This window comes from Cetorhinus maximus, chromosome 4 (assembly GCF_964194155.1).
Source record: "Cetorhinus maximus chromosome 4, sCetMax3.hap1.1, whole genome shotgun sequence".
NCBI classification, from domain to species: Eukaryota; Metazoa; Chordata; class Chondrichthyes; order Lamniformes; family Cetorhinidae; genus Cetorhinus; species Cetorhinus maximus.
Genome location: NC_135882.1, coordinates 156,727,928 through 156,748,976, shown reverse-complemented (window position 1 = coordinate 156,748,976; position 21,049 = coordinate 156,727,928). Strand labels below are relative to the sequence as shown.

Below are 21,049 nucleotides of genomic sequence, written 5' to 3'. Positions count from 1 at the left end.
AAAGTAAAACGCAGCTCCTAAGTTAGGGTCACTGCAAAGCCAAAGACAAAAGTTAAAGGAAACTCAACTGTAAGGTTAGATGAACCACGAAAAATTGGGGACAATTGGAACGATAATGGGCTTAATTGCCCTCATAATTGTCAGCAGGCGCGTCCAACTTTTACACACACCCGCTGACCGACCGACCAGGACGCTCACCCGACTCCATCACACGCTATTTTACACTCGAGCGGGTCAGGCACACACCCACACGCCAACCTAAAAATTCTGCCCATAGATTACAAAAGTGCAGTAACTAAATGTATTGTTCCCCCCCTCCTGTCAATCACTCATCACGTGATGTGATTACGGGGGCTTTGACCAATAAGCGAATTGCGCGGCTAGTCCTGTGAACGGGGCTTCCGATGGAGAGATCGCGTCTAATGTGCGAGCACCTCTACATGTCTCCTAAATAAACTTTAGCCTTCTCTTCACCAAACCTGCTGCTCCATCAAGTTATTACAAAAAGCAAGGAAGTTATGATGAACCTTTATAAAACACTGTTCAACCTCAGCTGGAATTGTGTCCAATTCTGGGCACCACATTTTAGGGAGGATTTGGAGGCTTTAGAGAACGCAGAAAAGATTTACAAAAAATGTTCCGAATATGAGATAGTTCAGGTATATGGATAGATTGGAGAAGCTGGGGTTGTTCACCTTAGAAAAGAGAAGACTGAGAGGCAATTTGATGGAGGCATTCCAAAGCATGAGAAATCTCACCAGCGCAGACAGGGAGAAACTGTTCCCATTAGCCGGAGGGTCGAGAGCCAGCAGATAACGATTTAAAGCAATCCAAACCAAAAGAACTAAAGGTTGCATGAAGGAAACCTTTATTTTTTGTCAGAGTGTGGTTAGGATCTGGAATCTGCCTGACAGTGTGGTTGACACAGATTCAGTCATGGCGTTCAAGAGGGAATTGGATCAGCAGCTGCAGGGAACAAAATTGCTGGCCTACTGAAAAAGGCGGTGGAGTGGGGCTAGCAGAGATTTGCACGGACACCGAATGGCCTCGTTCTGTATCGAAACCTTTCTATGATTCCATGAAGTTTTCACTAGGATTTTTCTGGGTGTAGTGTCTGAACACCTTCCTTGGTTCTCTTAACTGTTCAGGGTTTGTGGATCAGCTGAGTGGACTGAAGGAGAAAGTTGAACAGATTCAGAAGAACGCACGTAATGTGAGCAGACAGCTGAGTGAGCCTCTACGGATACTGGCAGGATTGCCAAATGGTAAGTAATGTAGATAATTCAAGCATACCAAAAAACAAGTATGGACGATAATTGTCGAAGAAATGAAAGGATCTGACATTTTGTGTAATCTTCATTGAGGATTTTTCAGATTGTCTATACAGTGCTCAAGAACTGGTCTAAGTGAGTGTCTCCCATTTGTACATTCAGAGAAATTTACACCTTCCCTCCCAACTCATATAAAAGCAGTCCCCCCCACCCACCTGCAAAATAGTCTGATCGTAAATATTATGGGTGAAAGTTAAACCCACACAATTATTTCAGGAATTGATGGAATCCTATAGAGAATTGTGCTCTATCGTTACATAAAATGTAGATTACGTTCAGTATAGCTCCATCTGTGCTATGGATTCACGAGAATGGTTCCAGGGATGAGGAACTTCACTTACATAGATAGATTGGAGAAGTTTGGACTGTTTTCCTCGGAGAAGAGAAAACCAAAACGAGATTTGACAGAGGTATTCAAAATCATGGGGCATCTGGACAGGGTAGATAGGGGAAAAAAATCTGTACCAGCTGGTGAAAGGATCAAGAACAAGAGGGCACAGGTTTAAGGCAATTGGCATAAGAAGCAATGGCAACATGAGGAGAAACTTTCTCATGCAGCTTGTGGTTGGGATCTGGAATGCACTGCCTGAGAGTGTGGTGGAGGCAGGTCAAATCGAGGCTTTCAAGAGGGTATTGGATTATTATCTGAAAATAAAGAATGTGCAGGGCTTTGTGGAGAAGGCGGGGCAGTGGCACTAGCTAAATTGCCCCTTCAGAGAGCCTGTGCAGACGCCACAGGTTGAATGGCCTCCTGCACTGTAACAATTCTGTGATTCTGTGCATCAGGGAACTTGAATACGGTTAGGTGGGATTCAGCATTGTAGGCCAGTACTGAGATGGTTGCTCAATTCTGTAAAGGCATTGTTCAGCTCAATGGATGTGAACTGCATTAAAACTTTGCCATTGACGTTTTGCAAATTCAGGTTTAAAAACAGCTGTAGTGATGGGAATTCAGGATTCATCCATCAAGAGAGCTAATTAACATGTCCTGAGCACACTTGGATCGCCTGGATTCTGTTCATCAATGAGAAGTGGGAGGACTCACTTAGGGACTTGTTCTCGGCCCTGCCTGATTTTCCTCTACCTGAATGTCAGGTGATTCAAAATGCACAATGGCAATAGTAATCTGTCTTTATATAGCACCTTTAATGTAGTATAATGGCACAAGGCATTTCATAGGAACCTTAGCAAACAAAAATTTGACGCAAGGCACATAAGGACCTATTGCAACAGGGGTCAAAGACTTAAGTCTTAAAGAGTGCCTTAAAGATGAAGAGGTGGAGCAGCTTGAGGAGGGAAATCCAGGTCTTCGGGCCAAGGCAGCTAAAGACAGCCGCTAGTGGTGGAGCCAAGGAAATTGGGGATGGATAAGAGGACGCGATTGGAGGAACACAGAGATCTTGGAGGTCTCAGAATCAGAGAGGGAAGAGATGAGGCCAAGGAGGGATTAGTGAACACAATGATAATTTTAAAATTTGTTGTCGCTGGGCTGGGGTGTTTTTCGAAAAACATTTGTTTATTGCAGGTACTGCTGCTGGACTCCATGAGGTGAAAGATCGTGCAATCTCGGCTAACCTGACGGCAGCCAGCACTCTTGTTGAAATTCAGCAGTTCAGTCGGCAGCTGCTGAGCACATCTGGCACTTTAGCAAGGGTCAATAAAACCGTCAGAGAAACAAATGACCTCATCAACGACTCAGCAAAGACTGGTAAGTTTACAGTGAACAATTGATTAAAGGTCATTTTTGACAAATGCACTTATTTTGCATGACTAGGCATATGCAGCACCAAACAAACAAACATACGTTTAATTAAAAAAAAAATCAAAATCATGCTGTCAAATTTCTTGCCACTTTAACGTTCCTCGCTGTTTCACCCCGGAATAATGGATGTCTTGCTTCCAGCTCTCATGCTGCAGCAGCTTGTAGACTGTAAGAGCCGTTCTGTTTTGCCTTTATTTAGATTTCTGTTCTTTTCCCTTTCAGCTGCCGCTGCTGGTAAAAAGGTACAAGAGGTCGAAATTCAAGCCAATTACCTGCTGGACAGGTTGAAGCCGTTGAAAATGCTCGAGGACAACCTGAGCAGAAACTTATCAGAGATAAAGGAATTGATTAATCAGGCCCGGAAGCAAGCTGCCTCCGTAAGTGTCGAGTCAATGAGCACTTGGTACAAATCAATTCTACAAAAAAGTTTTAGCAGTAATACCTCAGTGGGTCACTTATGCGCCTCCAGGGGATCAAGCCTCATGGGGAGCGGGAGGGACATTGGAGTTGAGGCCAATGATCAGCCATGATCTTATTGAATTGGCAGAACATGTTCTAAGGGCCATGCGGTCTACTCCCACTCCTCCTTCTTATGTTCTTTTGTCTGTATTTTTTGCTGGCTAGGTTAACATTTATTGCCCTTCCCGAATTGCCCTTGAGAAGGTGGTGCTGAGCTGCCTTCTTGAACCGCTGCAGTCCATGTGGTTCAGGTACACCCACAGTGCTGTTAGGAAGGGAGTTCCAGGGTTTTGACCCAGCGACAGTGAAGGATTCTCCCTTGTTGAAGATGGTCATTACCTGGCACTTGTGTGGCACACATGCTACTTGCCACTTGTCAGCCCAAGCCTGGATATTGTCCAGGTCTTTCTGCATTTGGACATGGACTGCTTCAGTATCTGAGGTGTCGCGAATGGTGTTGAACATTGTGCAATCATAAGCGAACATCCCCATTTCTGACCTTATGATGGAGGGAAGGTCATTAATGAAGCAGCTGAAGATGGTTAGGCCTAGGACACTACCCTGAGGAACTCCTGCAGTGATGTCCTGGAGCTGAGATGACTGACCTCCAACAACCGCAGCCATCTTCCTTTGTGCTCGGTATGACTCCAACCAGTGGAGAGTTTTCCCCACAGTGGAGAGTTTTCCCCAATTCCCATTGACTCTAGTTTTGCTAGGGTGCCTTAATGCCACACTCGGTCAAATGCTGCCTCGATGTCAAGGGCAGTCACCCGCACCTTTGCCTCATCTCCTGTCTTTTGCAACATTGGTGGTATACTACACTGTGAGCCTTACTCAAATACATCTCTTAAAAACATTTTTTAAAACTGCAACCGTCCCTTAATACTGCACTAAATAAGAGACGATTATCAGTGTCTGAAGGGAGAAAAGACAGGTTAAAGTTTTAACTAGAGATCCTAATGGCCAGTTTTATTTGCTGAGTTAATTGGTCAGGCAGTAACGTAGCTCTGCACTGAGCCAGCAGGAGCGTGGATGGGGGGAGGTCGGGAGGGATGAGGGGTGGGCACACAGCGATGGCAGAGGGGTGGAGAGTTTCAGGAGGTGGGGGGGTGGGGGGTCTTTTTCAGGAGGGGAAGAGTGCAGGTGTAAAGAGATTGCTAGTGAGCTGGAGAGTTTTTTTTTAGGGAGAAGGGCAATAGCTGCTAGCGCACAGGGGTAAAGAATTTTCGTGGAGCAGGGAGCCATATTCCATGAGGAGACTAAGATCTGATGGAGCGAAGCCTTTTTAAGAGAAGCTTACTAAACGCTGGGTTTGCGATGGAGGTGGTCCCCCTTGAGGAAATATCTGAAGAAGAATCATAAGGACTCAAAACGTTAACTCTGTTTCTCTCTCCACAGATGCTGCCAGGCCTGCTGAGCTTTTCCAGCATTTTCTGTTTTTATTTCCGATTCCGTTGCTTTGATTGCTTGGCGAAAGTAAACAAGTGGTTAAGAGGGTTTCCGTGCTAATCCTGAATTTGAACTTTTCCCAGATTAAAGTGGCCGTATCAGCCGACCGAGACTGCATCCGTGCCTACCAGCCAGCATTACTGAGCAGCAATTACAATACTCTGACGCTGAATGTGAAAACCTCTGAGCCGGAAAACCTACTCTTCTACCTCGGCAGCAGCACCAGCGTGAGTAACCAGTCTGCAGCAGTTGACACAAACCATGGTGCTTCCCCCATCGAGGGTTAAGATAATACAATCAAATTATTTAAATAGTCAGAGAAGTAAAGCAACTTGGTGCAGCCATTGTGATTTGCAAACTGTCGTTCTTAAAATAATGAAAATGGGTGACCATGTAACTGAAATGGAATTATCACTTTCCAAAACAGAGTTCCGTTTTTGTTGCAAGTGAGGAAGATTATTATTTGGACAGCAACAACTTCCCTTGATTGCAGAGGACTATTTCAGAATAGTTTGATGGGAAAATTTTCCATCTTTGCTAACTAATTAATTCATAAATAGCTTTTATTCTGATGTGAACGATTTTGCAGGCGGAAATAATTTTTTTGTATGATAGACGTGTTTTTCTAATATTTGTTGACTCTGTTTTGACAACACACCAGTGGTTATCAATGGATAGGCAGCCATGGATTCAAAGGTTATGGGGAGAAGGCGGGAGAATGGGGTTGAGAAACTTATCAGCCATAATTGAATGGCGGGAGCAGACTCGATGGGCCGAATGGCCTAATTTCTGCTCCTATGTCTTATGGTCTATGGTCTAGAAGATTGATTGGAATGGGGCAAAGTTTAAAAAAAAAAAGTTGTCCATTTAGATATCCAACAACTCATTTTGTTCAATATTTCTTTTACAGTCAACAGGATGCATATGTAATGAATTGGATTTTGAAAAAATATATACTTGCCTGAAAATCCGGGTTATCTGTTTCTGCTTTCAATCTGGTTGATGTGCGGGACCTTTAACACCTCGTATCAGAATTAACTAACAGAAAGCACTTTGAAAACATGAGGCGGTTTGCAAAATTGATGCCATGCAGCATGAGTGTCAATGTGGGGAAAAAAAGGCCTCTTTTTAACTGGTCTATTGGTTCCTGAACAGGAAAAGTTAGAGGATTAACCCAGATTATAATTACAAATCAAGATTTGCGTGTTCTAAAATGCCTGCCATGGACACAATGGGCTGGATTTTATGCTCCCCTCTGGCGGATTTGGAGGCGGAGGGGCTAGTAAAAATCAGCGAGTGGCCATCCCGCTGCCTACCCGCCCTCCCTCGACATGTCTGAAATTTTACAGGGGTCGGGGGTCAGAGGGTAGGTGTCGGGCGCCCCAATTAATGCCCACTTAAGGGCCTCATCTCGCTGCTGCCAGTATTTTACCCGCAGCAGAGGATGTCAGTGCTATGCAGCAGTTCCAGCAGCTTTAGCTGCACAAGCTGGTGTTGGGCAGAGGGGGTCTCCTTTGGGGACCCCTCGGCTCAACGGAGGCAGCCCTCCCTCCACCAGATCACTTCTCGCCCCTCCCCCCTCCCCCCCCCCCTTTAATCCTCCCACCAACGTCTTGAACCTGGTCCCTCCAACCCCTAACTCCCCTCTCCACAACCCTGGAACCCAGCCTTATCTGGCCTCCACAGTGTGGTGGGGCTGCCAGTAGCCCCAGCAGTGGCCAGTGCTCCCGCTGGCACCAGTGGAACTACAGAACTGCCAGCCAATCTGAAATAGGGACAGAAGTCTCGCTTTAAAACAATTAACATTGCTCCCAGCATTAAATTGCCGTGGAGCAGATCGTGGGCGAGCTCCTCACCAACCTCTTAGCCAGGTGGAGAGGTGGGCTGCACCACCCCGTGCGTTTGCACCACCCCATAAGACCCAGCCCAGTGTATCAGGGCAGTCCTTTTTGAGCTAAAGACTTGGGTTCCTTCTGAAGAAGAAATTCCACTCTTGCTTGTCAGCTGGGAGAGTTTGAACAAACCTGACATTGCCGTCCTAATTCAACATTAGATGGAAACCTCAAATGAAGAGGTGCGAAAATTACTGTGTGGGGCAAATGGAAATTACATATTCTTTGAATAGAAAGTACTCTTCGAAGTCTGGGAATCATTGCTGGGGTAAAGTAGACAGAGTTTTACTCTACATCTTAACCTTGCTGGACTTAACAAGGCAGTGTTGCATTTCCCTCTACTGGCATTCCTTACATTTTGAATGTCAACATTTAACAAAGGATTTTTTAAAATCATAACCTTGTAATACACAATTTGTTCATTTTAATAATTTTCTTGAATCATTTAAAGAAGTGCAAAAGTTCGTTGAGATCTGGGAAATTCTGTGCATGCTCTTAAAATTATTTCCTAGCCGCATGTTGTGATGGAGATGACAACGTGAGAGTTCATGTATCTAATTATGCTTGAAAATCCCTTCAGAACAAAATTTAAAGTTGCATGGCTAGAGTTAGATCCCTTCAGTTAATGCTGCGTGTGGCATAAGAGGCATTAGGATTGATTTAATCATTTTCACTAAAGAAGAGCTTGTGTTAAATCTCTGCCTGTTCCAATAGGCTGAATTCTTGGCTCTGGAGATGCGACGTGGCAGGGTCGCCTTCTTGTGGGACGTGGGCTCGGGGACCGCAAGACTAGAATATCCTGATCTTCAAATTGACAATAACAAGTGGTACAGGATTCATGCTGCCAGGCAAGTGAACATTCCCACGATGTACACATTTCTGACAGGAGCTATCAGTCGCCTTTTGGTTACCTAGAGTTGTTTGAAACTGGTGTAAGCACATAGGAGCCGAAGTAGACCATCCGGCCCCATCGAGCCTGCTCCGCCATTCAGTATGACCATGGCTGGTCTTCTGCTCCAACTTACCTGCCCGCTCCCCATGTCCCTTGATTCCCTGAGAGATCAAAATTCTGTTCCTCTCAGCCCTAAATATATTCAACGATGGAGCCTCCACAACCCCCTGGGGTAGAGAATTCCAAAGATTCACAACCTTTTAGAGAAGAAATTTCTCCTCGTCTCAGTCCTAAATGATTGGCCCCTTATCCTGAGACTGTGCCCCCCGCGTGCTGCAAGACTTCTTTATTTTTGTACTCCAATCCCCTTGCAATAAAGGCCAACATGTCATTTGCCTTACCAATTGCTTGCTACACCTGCATGTTCCTTGTACGAATACACCCAAGTCCTCTGAACATCAACACTTACAAGTTCCAAGCCTTTTAAAAAACATTATTTTCTGCTTTTCTATTCTTACTATCAAAATGAATAACCTCACACTTCCTCACATTATACTCCATCTGCCACCTTGTTTCCCACTTACTTAACCTGTCTATGTCTCTTTGCAGCCTCCCTGGGCCCTCCTCACAGTTTGCATTCACCTAGCTCTGTGTTGTCAGTGAACCTAGATACATTACTCTCTGTTTCTTCATCTAGGTCATTAAAATAAATTGTAAATAGCTGAGGCCCCAGCACTGATCCTTGTGGTACTCCATTATTTACAGCCTGACAACTTGAAAGTACCTTTTTTATCCCTACTCTGAGGTTCCTGCCTGTTAACCAATCCTCTATCCATGCTAATGTATTGCCCCCAATTCCAAGAGACCTTTTCTTACATATTATCCTTTTTTGTGGCACCTTATTAAATGCCTTTTGGAAAATATACTACATCTGCTGGTTCCTCTTTACCTACCCTACTAGTTACTTAATTACTCATAATTAATTTGTCAAACACGATTTCCCCAACTGAAAACCATGTTGAATTCTCCTGATCATACTCTGATTTTCTAAGTGCGTTGTTAATCCTGGAACTCCCTCCCTAACAGCACTGTGGGTGTACCTACACCACATGGACTCCAGCGGTTCAAGAAGGCAACTCACCACCATCTTCTCAAGGGCAACTAGGGATGGGCAATAAATGCTGGCCTAGCCGGTGAAGCCCACATCCCGTGAATGAATTTAAAAAAAGACTTCCTTAATAATAGGTTCCAGTATTTTCCCAATGATTGTCAGGCTAACTGGCCTGTAGTTCCTTGGGTTCTCTCTCCCTCCTTTCTTGAATGAAGGTCTTACATTCACTAACTTCCAATCTGCTGGGACTGTTCTCGAATCTAGGGAATTTCAGAAAATCATAGCTAGTCCACTATCCCTGCAGCTATCTCTTTTAGAACATAGGAACAGGAGTAGGCCATTCAGCCCATTAAGCCTGCTCCACCATTCAGTTAGATCATGGCTGACCATCTACCTCAACACCACTTTCCCGCAATATCTCCACATCCCTTGATGCCATTAGTCTCCAGAAATCTATCGATTTCTGTCTTGAACATACTCGACGATCTCTTTGGGATAGAGAATTCCAAAGATTCACCACCCTATGAAGAAATTCCTCCTCATCTCAGTCTTAAATGGCCTACCCCTTATCCTGGGATTATGTCCCTTGCTTTAGACTGACCAGCCAGGGAAATTATCTTATCTACATCCATGCTGTCACGCACTTTAAGAATTTTCTAAGTTTCAATGAGGTCACCCATCATTCTTCGAAACTGTGTAGGGAATACAGACCCAGTCTCCCCAATTTTTCCTCATAAGACAATCCTGTCATCCCAGGGTTTAATCTGGTGAACTTCTGTTTGCACTCTCTTGATGGCAAGTATATCCCTCCTTAGATGAGGGAGCCAAAACAGTACACAATACTCCAGGTGAGGTCTCACCAGGGCTCTATACAACTGCAGCAAGACATCTTTACTCCTGTAATCAAATCCCCTCATGATGAAGGTCAACATATCAATCGCCTTCCTAATTGTTTGCTGCACCTGCATGTTTAATTTTTAATGACTCATGAACAAGGACACCCAGGTCCCTTTGGATACCTGCACTTCCCAATCTCTCACCATTTAGGAAATATTCTGCCTTTCTGTTTTGTTTTTTCTACCAAAGTGAATAACTTCACACTTATTCACATTATATTCCATCCATTATGTTCTGGCCCATTCACTTAGCCTGCCCAAGTCCTCTTGAAACCTCAGAACCCTGGGATGTAAGCCATTAGTCCTGAGGATTTGTCAACTTTTAGTCCCTTAAGTTTTTCTAGTACTTTTTCTCTGCCGTTATGAATTACGCCAATTTCCTCACTCTTATTAACCCTTGCATTACCCTGTGTTTCTGGTCTAAAATTTATAACTTCAACTGTGAAGTAGGACACAGATTATTTGTTCAGCATCTCTGCCATTTCCTCATTCTCCATGATAAATTCTCCTGTTCCTGCCTCTATTGACCAACATTTACTTTATCTACTTTTTTTTATACACTAGTAAAATCTCTTACAGTTTTATGTTCCCTGTTAGTTTACTCCCATATTCTATTTTTTCCCTTTTCATCAACATTTTGGTTTCTAAAGCACTTCCAGTCCAGAGAATTACTATTATTCTTTGCTGCTTTATAAGCCTCTTCATTCAATCTAGTACTATCCTCAACTTCCTTAATAAGCCATGGATGAATCTTTCTTGATGAGTTTTTGTTTTTTAATGGAATGTATTTTTGTTGAATATTTATCCAATTATTTCTTGCTTAATCTCTGTCCAACAGTATAACTACTGTTAGGTGACCTATAAGCTTCTCCCACAGGCATTATGTCTCCTGCTATTCCTTATCTCCACCCATACTGATTCTACTTCATGATCTTCTGAGCCACGGTCCCTTCTCACGACTGTCCTTATGTCATCCTTTACTATCAGAGCTACCCAACCTCCTTTTACATTCTGTTTGTCTTTTCAAAATTTTGTGTACCCTGAAATATTTATTTCCTAACCATGTCTCTGTAATGGCGATTAGATCTCAACCATTTATCTCTACTGTGCTACTAGCCCATCTACCTTATTGCAGATGTTTCACATATTCAGAAAAATGTCTTCAATGTTATTGTCTTTGCATGGACCTTATTCGCTCTTGCACTATTACTGTTAAACTCTCTGTCCGTTCCTGTCTCACTCTACTTCTCTTTACCCATGGTGTTAGACTGTTTCGTTGCCTCAACTTTTCTCTTTGGAGTTCTAAATCTCCCTTTACCGGAACCTCACCCCTGTTAGTTTAAAGCCCCACCCATAGCCCTATGTATACACGATTGGCCAGGACACTGGGTCCCAGCCTGGTTTAAGTGGAGCTCATCCCAACAGTATAGCACCCTCTTTCCTGAGTACTGATGCCAATGCCCATGAATCGAAACCCCTTCTTCCCACACCACTCTTTGAGCCACACATTTAATTTGTCAATGTGCTTGACCCAATGCCAATTGGCACGTTGCTCAGGTGACAACCCAGACAAACCTTTGAGGTTCTGCGTTTTAATTTGGACCCTAACTCTCTTAGCAAAACATTATTTCTATTTCTACCTATGTTGTTGGTTCCCAAGTGGACCACGACAACTGGATCCTCCCCCTCCCAGTCCAAGTTCCTCTTCAGCCTCAAGGCGATGTCCTTAACCCTGGCACCAGGCAGACAACAGAGTCTTTGGAGCTCCTGGCCATGGCTGTAGAGAGTCCAACGTGTCCAGTACTGATGTAAGAATCAAGTTATGAAATAAATTTAGTTAGCCTTAGGAAGAAATTACTCTTTGTTCCATTTCAGTTCTCTGTACATATGGTGGGTTTGTGGTGGGGAACTGAATGGAGCAGCTCTTATACTGTGACCCTTTAGTAATCTTACTGCATTCAGTAAACACTTGATTTTCTAAATCTGCTTCCTCATCTCGTTGTGTGTGAACATTACCTGGCTTTTAAGCAGAAGAGCGCAAGCTATTTTTACCCTGTGGCACACATTTCCCATCGGGAGTCACAGGATTGCTGATTTTCCCCCAGTTAGTTTAGGATAATTGTAACACTTCCAGTGCTACCCATCCTGGTGTTGTAAGGTACTTTAGCCAGTTGTCACTTGAGACTGGGAATCCAGATATGACTAATTGCATTTTTTATTAATAGAAAAAAATGGGCATAGACAGTATTCTTGCGAAAGTGATCTCAATAAATGTCATCAACTGTCCCTTGATTCGAGGATGACGTCCACTCAGGGTTCTGAGTTTCTGCAATGTGTCTTCATGTGACTGAACAGTCCAATTATCAGCCCACAGATCTTTGGGCACATGAGGCAGGATGTCCTACGAGATAGTGGGATCCAGGATTTTCTTCCTTTTTCTTTCCTTCTCTGCCTCATCGTTATGGCGTTTGGACTCAAAGCGTGGTGCAGCTCGATGGACAAGGTGTTGCCATTTTGAACGATTGGGAGCTAGCACCTCCCAGTCATTAATGTCAATGCTTCCACGCTTCAAGAAGAGCTTCAGAGTATCTTTGTAGCATTTTTTTAGTCCTACCCTGGAATACTGGCCATTTGAGAGTTGAGAAAACAGGACCTGGCAGGGGAGATACTTTCCGGCCGTCTGGACACAGTGTCCAGCCTATCGTAGTTAGTTTTGCGAAGTTTTGCCTGGATGCTTGTGAAGATGGCTTCAAGAAGGACACTAGTGTTTGTTTGATGGTCCTCCCAATGATCCCGGCAGATGCGGCAGAGGAGTTGCTGGTAGAGTTTCTCTAGCACTCTTATTTGTCGCTGATACACAGTCTAGATTTCACTGCAGTGCAGAAGTGTGGTGACGATAACTGCCCTGTACACCAGGACTTTGTGGACTTTCGGAGGTCTTTGTTGTCAAACATTCACTACGATAGCCTGTAAGAGCTGGCGCAGTTGATCCGGTGTTGGGTCTCCTCGCCACTCATGGCCTTTTGAGAGAGGAGGCTGCCAAGGAATGGGAAGTACTCAACATATTCCAGAGTCTCTCCTTCAACATATATGGGAGGTGGAATATTTGACTGACCAGGTGTGGATTGATATATGAGTTTTGTTTTTGCAACATTCAAGGACAGGCTGAGTCTCCTGTATGCAGAATTGAAGAGATTGAGAGCGGCTTGCAAATCAGAGTGGGCAATGATACTGCAGTCATCCACAAACTGTAGATCATGTACGTCTGTGGTGGTCAGTTTTTAGTTTTGGCACAGGGGAAACTCAAGTTGTTTAGGGTTTTCCATTTACGCAGTATTTAATACTGACACCAGAGGGCAGTTGATCTTTGAAGAGCTGAATAGCCGCTATCAGGTAGATTGTAAATAGTATGGGGGCTATCACACTGCCTTGCCTGACCCCGGTCCGGATTTTGAAGGCAACTGTTTCAGATCTCCCACTCAAGACAGTTGCAAGATTGTGATGAAGTTTCTTGCACATCCAAATCTTTGGATCACAATCCACAGAGCCTCATGATTCACTGAGTCAAATGCTTTGGTCAGGTCGATGAGTGCAATGACGAGTCCCTGGTTTTGTTCTTGACATTTTTCTTGGATTTGTCTGACAACAAAGACCAGGCCAGAGGTTCCTCTGGAAGACCTACAGCCACACTGTGTCTCTGGGAGGATTTCCTCAGCCACAGGAGGTAGGTGATTCAGGAGAATACGTGTCAAGATTTTCCTGCTATGTACAAGAGGGAAATACCTCAATAGCTTCCTCAGCATGATTAATCTCCCTTCTTGAAGATAGTTACAATTATTGCAATCCTAAAGTCGGGGGTGGGGGGAGGGGAGTTCTTTTCCTCCCATATCAGTTGGATGATTGCATAGATCAATCTATGAACAAAAGCCCACCAGCTTTGAAGACCCTTAGCTGATATTTTTCATCTGTTTGATTGCTTGTTGTAGCTCTCCCATCAATACTGGCTCACCCATGGATTCTACCACAGGGCACTGGGTGATAGCCTGGAGATTATCAGCTGTCACTGGATTCACTATTGTGGAGTTGTTGGAAATGTTCTTTCCAGCATTGACAAATGGCATTGTCATCCTTAAGAAAAGAGACATCATCCTGTGAGCAAAGGGGATTTTATCCATTTGACCTCGGTCTACAAGATGGCCCTGATGGTTTCAAAAAGGCTTTGCATGTCATGATGTGAGCATATTGTCCAATCTTATGGGATTTCTCTTCCCACCCCATGACCTTTTTCTTCTGGATTTGTCTTTGGGTGTCAGCCTTGAGCTGTTGGCATGTTGCCTTCTTGACTTGTGACCTTGGGTTGTTCTGCCAGGCAATGAAGACTGCTCGGTTTTTGCTCCAGGAGGTCACATATTTCAGCATCATTTTCATCGAACCAGTCTTGTGAAGATAATGCTCGAACCCAATGGTCTGGACACTTGAGTCTAGTAGAGCTGACGTTATTTGATCCCACTGTTTTAAAATGGAGTTGGATGTGTGAAGGTTTTCCAAATTGGTTGTGATCTGTGCTCGGAATTCCTCTCTTCGGCCAGACTGCTCCAGGGCTGAGATATTGATCTTCTTCCTCTTGGACCTTTGGTTCTTAAAATGCTTTTTGGTGCAAGGTGGATGTTCATCACTGGTCCAACAAATCGATGATCTGTCCAGTTCCCTGTATGGACTGTGATACAGACATCATTTAGATCTTTGAACCGAACAGTGACATAATCCAGGAGGTGCCAGTGTTTTAATCTAAGATGCCTCCATGTGGTTTTGTATTTGTCCTTCTGGTGGAAGAGGGTGTTTGTTATAATGAGGCCATGCTGCGCAGACTTTGTCAGTACAAGGACACTGTTTACATTGCATTTTCCATGCCATTTTTTCCCACTGATTCCTCTACAGGCATCAGAGTCACGGCCTAACCTGGCAGTCACATATTCGCACGGCATATTAACTTTAATCTTTCTGTGCGAATGTTATTGACTGTTGTTGTTGATCATGCTTTACTTTCTTGGTTACTGCTTATTGGTTATCTGCGAAAATGGCGCATAATGTGGATGGAAACACTGGATTTTAGCCCCATGGAAACACCACCTTCATTGTCTAAAGAGGGGGAGCTGTCATTGTAACCAGCTTAGAGTAATCAGAATTACCGCTCCAGGTCAGCAGGAGAAAGCATCCAATAATGAGCAGCTCCAACGGAGAACCTCCTGACAATGGGTGAGCAGCATCCAGTCACATTCTGAATGCAGAGTGAGGGTGGGCCTGCATCCTCTCATTGTGTGAGTCAGCGTTCTCAGCAATGGCTCTGCTGAAGTCAATGTACTGCTCGCAATTGCTGGACAAAACTTGCTGTGTCTGATAAACTCATGTCTGAATCTCAGACTGCGAAGTTTCAGACTGAATTTGTTGGTTAAATGTAGACGTGAAGTGCATTTACTGGTATCGTATCTAAGGCATTTTCCACTAAAATGAGTGAATAGGGCTAAAGGAGTGTCACCATAACTATACATGTGACTAGTCGGTGATTTTTAATGTTCGACACTGCTGCCATCAATGTATTAGCCTATACCATGAATGGAAGCTGACAGCTTCTGGCCTGTGCAACCTGGTTGCACATCGGCTTTACTGATTGAGCAATCTTGGTGACCTGGGGGGTTCATTCTGTTTCCTTTTGTGACAAAAGTACCCAGGGATAGATTGTAAATTTACATTTTTCAGTGCGCAGTTTTATTGCACATCATAGAGTCATAGGGCTGAATTTTACAGCTCTCTGGGGTGGGTTTTCAAGCCGGGGTTAGGGTACCATAAAATTTGCACCATGCCACAGGTGCCTTTCCTGTCACCTAGTCACCTGCCACCACCGCAGTTTTACCAGCTTTGAGGGAGGGCATTGGGAGGCCTGCCTGCCCATGGGCCAATTGAGGCCCTTAAACAACCAATTAATGGCTTATTAAGGGCCTCCTCCCACTGCCGCTGGGATTTAACCCACAGCGGGAGAGGCCCACGTCAAGTGTGCAGCTTAGCAGCTTTCACTGCTCAGGCTGGCAAGGGGGTGGGGGTCGGGGGGTACCTCATTCACAGGCCCCCTGGGCTCTGTCCACCTCCCCGACCCCGACCCCCTCGCTCCCCCGCCTATCCCGGCTCGTCGGGGCCTCCCAGTACCTTAGTATCCAGCTTCAGCGACAATCGCTGGGGACTGCATGTAGCTTGATCGGTCATTTGATTGGCAGCTCTCAGGGGTGGGACTTTCTCCCTAGATGGGGGCAAAAGTCTAGCCTCAAACCAATTAATGGTCCAACGGTCGTTAAATGGCGGAATGGCGAGCCGGCAGAGCGGGAGCAGGTTTACCCCTGACATCTACCTGCCCCCTGCATAAAATCCAGCCAATAGAATCATTATGGCTGATTGGTCATGCCAGCAGCTGTGGCGTTGGCTGCAAATTTAACGTAGTGAACCTAGCCCTCCGGCAAGCTTGGTTTTCCTTCACTACACTCGAAATTGGGATAATGGGAAGGGAAAAGGGTAGGCTGGCCTAGCACCAGATCACCAATCCCTGCCAGTGCCGTCAGGAATCTTTCTCCACACCTCCCCTACCAAGGACTTACCAGACGTAAACGATGGCACAGGGAAGGACCAGCAAGCCAGCTGATTTCCCTATCCTGCCCCTGGACTACTGCAAGCGGGTGGTGGTTAACTCTGGAACAGTGGCAGGAGGAAGTGGGCCTACTACGGGACACCTCGAGGCCCCTTACTTCCCATGCATCCTTTTTCAATTATTAAAAAACATTTTAGGGCACTTGCATCGGAGCAGGAATAGGCCATTTAGCTCCTTGAGTCTGTTCCTCCATTCAGTTAGATCACAGCTGATCTGTACCTCGGCTTCAATTGCTCGCCATTGCCCTCGGCACCCTCACCCAACAAAAATCTAGCCATCCCAACTTTCAACACCCCCTCAAAACTTTCTGCTCCACCTTGAGGCAGTGCATCGGGTGTCTTCTTGTAGCAGCAGCAGACGTACCTGGGCAACGGTGGGAGGCTCCCATCTACGTAGTGATTTAATCAGCCCAACCCAGGAAAATGGGCCAGAGTCATGGTGGAGATGGGAGCCCCGAAGTGACCCTTACCTGACAGCAGAGCAGTTCTGGAGGAAAATTCAGCCCCCGATATAATTTAGTACCCTCTACTGTATCATGTCATCTAGTTTGATGCCAAAAAGCCAGATGCTGCAAACTCCACGAATAATAAAAGCCTGAAAGTGGAAGTTTTCGCAAGGTACCTTGTAACTGAGCAACTTGCAACAAGAATTTAAACGCTGAGTGGAAGGATAAAATGCAGTTAACTGTTTGTGTTCTGTTTGGGGGTGGTAAATATATTTCTAATGTAAATGCTGTTGGAAGGAAAATGCCAGCAAATGCATTTTCCTGCCTTAAAAAAGTATATATATAATGCTGCTAGTTTCATTATGTTGTAACATATCTCTTGGGTTCTTCAAATATACACTCGATTTTTCCTGGCAGGTTTGGACGCATGGGTACCTTATCTGTTCAAGAAATTGGATCTTCTAGTCTAGACAAGCCAGCGGTAAAGACAGCCACATCTCCTGGAATCTCCACTGTATTGAACGTGAATAATTCTACCCTTATGTTTGTTGGAGGTCTCTTGAGGCAAGTCAAGGTCAGTTGGATCTTTTCTGATTTGTACAGCTTTCTCTTGCATCTGTATCTGCATGCGTTAATTCCTTGGGCTAACGCCATTCCCTTGTGCCCAGAAAGCACCAGCTGTGAAGGTTACCCACTTCAGAGGCTGTATGGGTGAAGCATTCTTAGATGGAAAATCTATTGGCTTATGGAACTACCAAGAACGAGAAGGGAGTTGCAATGGGTGCTTTGCAAGGTAAAGCTGATCCTATTTCTCTTTTTTGAAATAATTTTCTTTTTGATGAATTTTGTCCCCCACAAGGGTTCATAGAATCACAGAGTGGTTACAGCACAGAAGGAGGCCATTCGGCCTGCTGTGCCCATGCCGGCTCTCTGCAAGAGCAATTCAGCTCCCATTCTCCCACCCTTTCCCCTTAGCCCTGCAACCTTTTTTCTATTAAGATAATTATGCAATTCCCTTTTGAAAGCCACGTTTGAAGCTGCAGTTGACTGACAGTGACTAGTACTTAGAGGTAAGGCATAGCACAGCCAATGACAAAATGAAACTTGTCTTGTGGTGCCTATGTTTGACTTAACATCCACTTTAAAAGTGCACCCCTTTGCAGCATCATTTTGGCATTCTTTATGTTCCACTTTCTGAGCGAGATTGGCACTGTAAGGACATTTTAGTGCTAGTCTGTGAGATGGAATGTGTTGCGATTCTGCAGTATAATGTCGTTGCTGGATCATATTTTATAATCTTTATTTTAAGCTGCAAATAATTGTTCATGGCTTTTAGAATCATGATATGCTGCAAATGCCCAGCGTACTGGTGCAAGGCTGCACAGTTTCATTTTGGGCAGAACTTTGCTCTTGTCGAGCGGGCTCGGTTCCTGACGGCCGCCCGCGATCAGGACCGGACCACGATTTCACGCGGGCGGGCGAATGAGGGCCTGCCCAGCGTGAAACGTGAGCGGCAGCGCTCAGCACTGCCTGTGCAGGTGGGGGGGGAGGAGGGCGTGCACCAACTTCGTGCACGCGCGCTTGAAAATCTCCCTGATGCAAACATGTCCCCTCGTGTGACTCCATCACATGAGCAGGGACATGTTATAAATGAAGTGTAAAATGTTCTATTTTATTTTTATTTGCTGTTGGAAACCTTATCCTGCTCGTGGATGAGATTTCCTAAAAAGTTCAAAGGCCACTTGGCCTTTTCGCCTGCCCGCCAACCGTAAGGTTGGACGGGCAGCGAAAAATTTAAGTTAAGTATCTATTTATGGCCTTAATAGGCCTTTTAATTGTCAGTAGGCATGCTGCCAATTCCCGCGTGCGCCCGCTGACCAAAATATCGCACGACTGCGCATTGGCGTCGGGACACTCGCCATTTGGCGCTTCAGCCGATCGGGTGTTGGGGGGCACGGGGGGCGAGGTAAAAATTCTGCCCTTTATGCTTTTATTTTGCTGACATTCATATGCTTTGCGCAGTTGTGAAAAGATCTGTTGTTTAAACTAGTTATACTTCTAATTGTACTAGTGAATGCGGGTTAAATAGTTTGCGTTCGTTTTGACAGTGATAAAGATAAGGATTTCTCAAAGAACAGAAAAGTGCAGCTGGTCAGTCAGCATTTGGCAGAGGGAACTAGGTACCATCTGAGGTTGCACATCACTAGTTCTCTTAATGGGTCGTGCCTCAAGCATTAATCTTTCTTTCATTTCCAGATGCTAGTTGAACTGCTGTAAATTTCCAGCATTTTTTTTAATCCCAGATTTCTGGAATTCATTTTTCCATATCTCCACAAAATGATTTGAATATTTCTTTCCATGTGAAAGGAACCATACGAATCGTGGCCTCCTCCTGAGCTCCCCCACATCACAGATGCCAGTCTTCAGCCAGTTCGATTCACTCCACATGATATCAAGAAACGGCCGAAAGCACTGGCAAAGGCTATGGGCCCTGACAACATTCCAGCAATAGCACTGAAGACTTGTGCCCCATATCTAGCTGCGCCCTTAGCCAAGCTGTTCCAGTACAGCTACAACTCTGGCACCTATCTGACAATGCAGCAAAATTGTCCAGGTATACCCTGTCCAATAAAACCAGGACAAATTCAACCTGTCCAATTACCATCCCATCAGTCGACTCTCAATCATCAGTAAAGTGATGGAAGGTGCCATTAACTATCAAGCGGCACTCACTCAGCAATAACCTACTCACTGATGCTCAGTTTGGGCTCCACCAATGTCACTCAGCTCCTGACCTCATTACAGCCTTGGTCAAACTGTGGACAAAGAGCTGAACTCAAGAGGTGAGATGAGAGTAACTGCCCTTGACAACATTTTGATCATCCAGGTGTTCTAGTAAAATTTGAAGTCAATGGAACTCACCACTGGTTGAAGTCATACCGAACACAAAGGAAGATGGTTGTGGTCGTTGGAGGCCAGTCGTCTTAGCTCAAGGACTTTGCTGCATGAATTCCTCAGGGTAGTGTCCTCGGCCCAACCAGTTTCAGCTGCTCCATCAATGACCTTCCTTCTATCATAAGGTCAGAAGTGGGGATGTTCGCTGATGGTTGCATAATGTTCACCTTTTGTGACTCCTCAGAAACTGAAGCAGTCCATGTCCAAAGCAGCAAGACCTAGGCAATATCAGGCTTGGGCTGATAAGTGGCAAATAACATTCATGCCACACAAATGCCAGGCAATGACCATCACCAACAGCAATGAATCTAACTGTCTCCCCTTGGCATTTAATGGCATCACCATCACTGAAACACCCACACCAACAATATCCTGAGGGTTATGATTGACCAGAAACTTAACTGGACCAGCCTTATGAATGCTGTGGCCCCAAAATGGAAGCACCCTCTCTCCAACCTTTTCAAACATAAAATAAAACACGGGGGAGAATTTTCCAGTCGGTGAGTGGGGGTGGGGCCCGCTCGCCGACGCGTAAAATGACGCAAGGTGACATCAGGCAGGCGTCCCAACGTCACTGTGCGTCATTTTATATTTTCAGTTCGGTGGGTGCGCAGCTGAGTCGGCTGCACGCCCGCCGAACTGTCAAAGGCCTGTTAAGGCCTGATTAAAACTAATTAAATCAATTAATTGAGTTGCCCGTCCAACCTTAAGGTTGGCAGGGGGGCAGGCGAAGAACCCAGGCGGCCTTCACATTTTTCATGGAGCCTCATCCTCGGGCGGGATGAGGTTTCATGAAGTGTTTATAAATTAAATAAATTTTTTAATTAATGTTCCTTGACATGTCCCAGCTCATGTGACACTCTCACATGAGGGGACAGTTCCTAAAATATTTTCAATTCTTCATTTAAATGTTTGAACTTTAAACAAATCCCCCTAGCGCACCTCGGAGATATCTGCGCTCTTTCGCACGCATGTAAAATGGCGGCGCGCACCTGACTGGGGGTGCCGATCGGGTTCACACTCGCTCCTGCCCGCCCCCGCACAACCCCCCACAATGGGGGGAAAATTCAGCCCATAGATTCAACAATATGGCCGACATTGGTGGGGGCGGGGTCCCCATAAAGGGCAGCCTGCAGCTACAGCTGAAACAAGGCTGATAGGTT

The 21,049-nt window shown here is 45.1% G+C and overlaps 1 protein-coding gene across 1 annotated transcript in view; it reads left to right on the top strand.

The window, feature by feature from the left end:
- Positions 1–21,049, top strand: part of lama1 (laminin, alpha 1) — a 327,154-nt gene that overhangs the window by 253,369 nt on the left and 52,736 nt on the right. The window contains exons 42-48 of the mRNA XM_078541251.1: positions 1,149–1,265; positions 2,857–3,039; positions 3,316–3,470; positions 5,085–5,228; positions 7,608–7,741; positions 17,349–17,505; positions 17,600–17,724. Coding sequence (XP_078397377.1) covers positions 1,149–1,265; positions 2,857–3,039; positions 3,316–3,470; positions 5,085–5,228; positions 7,608–7,741; positions 17,349–17,505; positions 17,600–17,724 — 1,015 coding nt within the window. The remainder of the gene's footprint in view (positions 1–1,148; positions 1,266–2,856; positions 3,040–3,315; positions 3,471–5,084; positions 5,229–7,607; positions 7,742–17,348; positions 17,506–17,599; positions 17,725–21,049) is intronic.